At 43.5% G+C, this 3,870-nt stretch overlaps 1 protein-coding gene across 1 annotated transcript in view; it reads left to right on the plus strand.

The window, feature by feature from the left end:
* Positions 1-3,021, plus strand: part of LOC102753792 (tripartite motif-containing protein 5) — a gene marked incomplete at its 3' end in the record, with an annotated part of 9,393 nt that extends 6,372 nt beyond the window's left edge. The window contains exons 3-4 of the mRNA XM_015566677.1: positions 1,879-2,361; positions 2,926-3,021. Of these exons, the coding sequence (XP_015422163.1) occupies positions 1,942-2,361; positions 2,926-3,021 (516 nt within the window). The remainder of the gene's footprint in view (positions 1-1,878; positions 2,362-2,925) is intronic.
* Between the last annotated feature and the right edge of the window lie 849 nt (positions 3,022-3,870).

Genomic DNA, 3,870 nt, shown 5'->3' on the forward strand with positions numbered 1-3,870 from the left:
CGGAGGTGGGAAATGTTGGTTTCCTCCGTCACTGAGGCAAGCAAGGCTCATGTTAGTTTAAAGCTTCCTGGCTGCTGACCGCCATCTTGGCTGACAGTTAATATGCATATCTCGCTGATTAGCCATTAAAAGGGTAGCGTTTGTACGCCAATTACCATGTTTCTCTTTTATAAGATAGGATTACTGTTACTTTCCAGGTGGATGTCAGGGTCACAGTGGTTTAAACTCTTCGTTTAGACTCATTTCTGTGTTTGTTGGTGTTAGTTTAGTTGTTAGAATGTAATTCATAGTGATGAGAAATTTGTTGAATCATCTTGCCTAATATTTTGAGATTTCTTTTGCAAGACTGATATTTACTTTATCTGTGTTTCTATTTTTTCAGATATGTGACTTGTGTTGTCCTATGAACATCTTTATGCATCTCCCTCCCCATCATCAATATACATACACACCATTAGGCTCCTGTCCATATCCTTGGCATATTTCCGGCAAACATGAAATTTTACTATTTATCCAACAAGACTCCCCAGAACCTCCTAAGTCACCTATTTTGTCTTTAATTAACCCTGTAAGGCAGGAAGAGGGACCCTGAATACATTATGATCATTGCAACTCTGTATTGAAAATAAATGGTCTCTGTAAGTCACTCACTAACTTTATGTACACATCTGATAAAGGGTTTGCTCATGCCATTTACACAAACACATTGTCACATATTACGTATACTAATAAAAGGCAATATGCTAATTAGAACAGATCGACCTGAGATCTTCTGGATGTCCTTCCAGACGTCCTTCCAGACAAAACCACAGTGGTGGGAGCCAAGACAGAGGTGTTTAGGGGCTATTAGGCTGCCAGGGGAAAGCTCTTAGGGATGATCAGGCCAGCAGGGGAGAGCACTTAGGGGTGATCAGGCTGGCAGGAGAGAGCAGTTAGATGGAATCAGGCCGGCAGGGATGAGCACTTAGGGGCAATCATGCATACGTGGAGCAGTTAGGGGCATCAGGCAGGCAGGCAGAGTGGTAAGGGGCGGTCAGGCAGGGGGCAGATGAGTGGATAGGAGCTAATGGTCCTGGATTGCAAGAGGGATGTCTGACTGCTGGTTTAGGCCCGATACCCAGAGCTGGTCTTTTTGATAAAGGAACACGGAAAGAGATTGTTAACTGAAGGATGAAAGTGAGTCCTATTGATACCAGGGTAGCAATGCCTGATAAAAGAACAGGTATAAAAGCCCAGACCCAAAAGTGGTTTGGAGATGTGTTTGGTATAGGAAATATTAAGCTGGAGTGATGCTGTGTCACACAAACATCTTTTCTTTGTAAAAAAGGCCTCAGGTCATCCTTTGGTTTAGTAAAAGTAAAGGGCAATAACAACCATTGCACAGATGAAAATGTTAAATAAAAGTATTTAAAATTCTTTTGTGCCTGGCTGGAATTTCTCAGTGGTTAAAGTGTTTGCCTGTGCATGGAAGGTTCAAGGACACTTACCAGGGTTGTAAGTTTGATCACCACCCAGATTTGTGTACCTGTGGCAGACAACCAATTTATCTGTCTATCTCACACTACCTCTCTCTCTCTCTCTCTCTCTCACTCTCTCTCTCTCTCTCTCTCTGTTTCTTTCTCTTCCCCGCCCTACCTTTCACTCTGTGTAAAAATCAATGTCAAAAAAATCCTCAAGTGAGGATTAACAAAAAAATTAAAATAAATAATATTGTTACAAATAGTCTTTTTTTCTAGGTCACCATGCTCCTAACCTTGTATCTCTACCTTTTCTTTTTTATCCTTTTATATCTGTTCTTGCCCCATCCTTCATTTCTACACAATTAGCAACATTCATTCCTACCATTCTTACTCTGCCCCCTTTCATCTTTCCAATCAGGCAGAGGTCAGTGAGTAACAGAAGCCTCAGATCAGGACAGATAGGAGCAGGGGAGCAGCTGCGATGGCTTCAGGAATCCTGGTGAACGTAAAGGAGGAGGTAACATGCCCCATCTGCCTGGAGCTCCTAACAAAACCCATGAGCCTGGACTGTGGGCACACATTTTGCCAAGCCTGCATCACTACAAACAACAGGGGGTCCATGATCGGCCAAGGAAAGAGCAGCTGCCCTGTGTGCAGGAGCACTTACCAGCCTGAGAACATGCGTCCCAATCGACATGTGGCCAACATTGTGGAGGCCTTTAGAAAGGTCAAGTTGAGCCCACAGGAGGTGCAAAAGACAGATCTCTGTGTGCGCCATGGAGAGAAACTCGTGCTCTTCTGCCACGAAGATAAGAAGATCATTTGCTGGCTTTGTGAGCGGTCTCGAGAGCACCGTGGTCACCACACCTTCCTCATGGAGGAGATTGCCCAGATGAAAAAGGTAACAGACCAGGGTGGAAGAAAGACAGGGCAGAAAATAACACTTGATGGGAAACCTCAACTTTTGTATTTGACTGTAATTTTCTTGCCACCACAATCCTGAGGCCTGTGATCACTTTTCTTCCTATGTTCGCCTTCCAAGGCCTGAAGGACATTTCTATACATTCCACACAATTACAAATGATGAGCAGACTGTAAAGGAGAGTAGATATTTTCAGACCTTGTGCTAATAGAGTTTTCGTGCACAAGCAAAGCTGTTATCATCCCTTTAGACGTGAGGGGTAACTGGGCAGCTGGATGGATCAAGACCTAAGTTCTTTCCTTACTACAGTATCAATATTTTCTTCTAGGCAAAGAGAACCAGTCTTCTCTTGACATAGTAATGGTGACTTCTATCATCTGAGTCTTAAAGAACACATAACCACATCAGGTTTCCTTCAAATCACAGGTTCTAATGGTCATTTTACAGTTTCTTTAGAGATGAACCTGATTTCTTCTCATTAATCCTCTCTTCTGATGAGGAGAGAGCCCATAGCTTAACCCTGAAGTCATTCCTCTCCCATAGGAAAAGCTCCAGGCATCTCTGGACAGGCTGAAGGCACAACAGCGGAAAGCTGAAAAATTGAATGATGACCTTGAAGAAGAGAGAACTTCCAGGAAGGTAGGAGGAGACTCTTTCTGATAATTAAATAAGAATCTGGGCATGACTTTGGGATTTAGTCAGAAGGAACTCCCTTCCTTCTTGTTTTCTGACAGTTGATATGTCCAGAGTTATTGATTATCCATTCTTTATCCTTTCCCTGGTAGAAATAGGGCTGGAAGTAAGCATGTCACAAAATAGTGCAGACATTGGTAGGTTAGTTATTCCCATAGTTAGACTCTCTGGTGAGGATGGTAGTGAATTTTATATTCATTTATCTTTTTTTTCTTTTTTCTTTTTTTTTGTGCCTTAAACTCTTCCAGGGAAGGCAATTGCCAATGGTTCATGGCTCTGTCCCAGGTGCTCAACATAGGCTGCGGGTGGGGTGGGGTGAGGAGTAATGCATGGAAGCATCACTGTCCTGGGCAGCTGTGAGAGCTGAGCCACACCCAGGAGTCCCATTTTGGTTCGGGGTTGGCCTCAATAATGTAGACATGAGGGCATTATTTGGAATGTAATGAAGATGAAATAATGGGGAAAATCAGCCTCCCCAAGAATTGCTCCTCTGCTTCCATCTCTCTTCCCTCTGAAAACATCCAAATCAAATACTTCCTTTTCGGCAGAGAATCTCAATGGCCTGGCTCAGGCTAAGAGTGAGCTGGCCCAGCAGAGGAAATTGCTGAGAAATCTCATCTCAGATCTGGAGCATCAGTTGCAGGGGTCAACAGTAGAGTTGCTGCAGGTAAGACTTAAAATAAGCCCCAGCATCTGAACTTAAGGAAAATTAAGACTAAGTTTCCTTGTCTGCTGTGTGGCTGTGCTGTTTGTGGTGTGGACACTGAGGCTCCATTGGTCTTGCAGTGACTCTTC

The sequence above is a fragment of the Myotis davidii genome, unplaced genomic scaffold (genome assembly GCF_000327345.1).
Source record: "Myotis davidii unplaced genomic scaffold, ASM32734v1 scaffold2363, whole genome shotgun sequence".
Lineage (NCBI taxonomy): Eukaryota > Metazoa > Chordata > Mammalia > Chiroptera > Vespertilionidae > Myotis > Myotis davidii.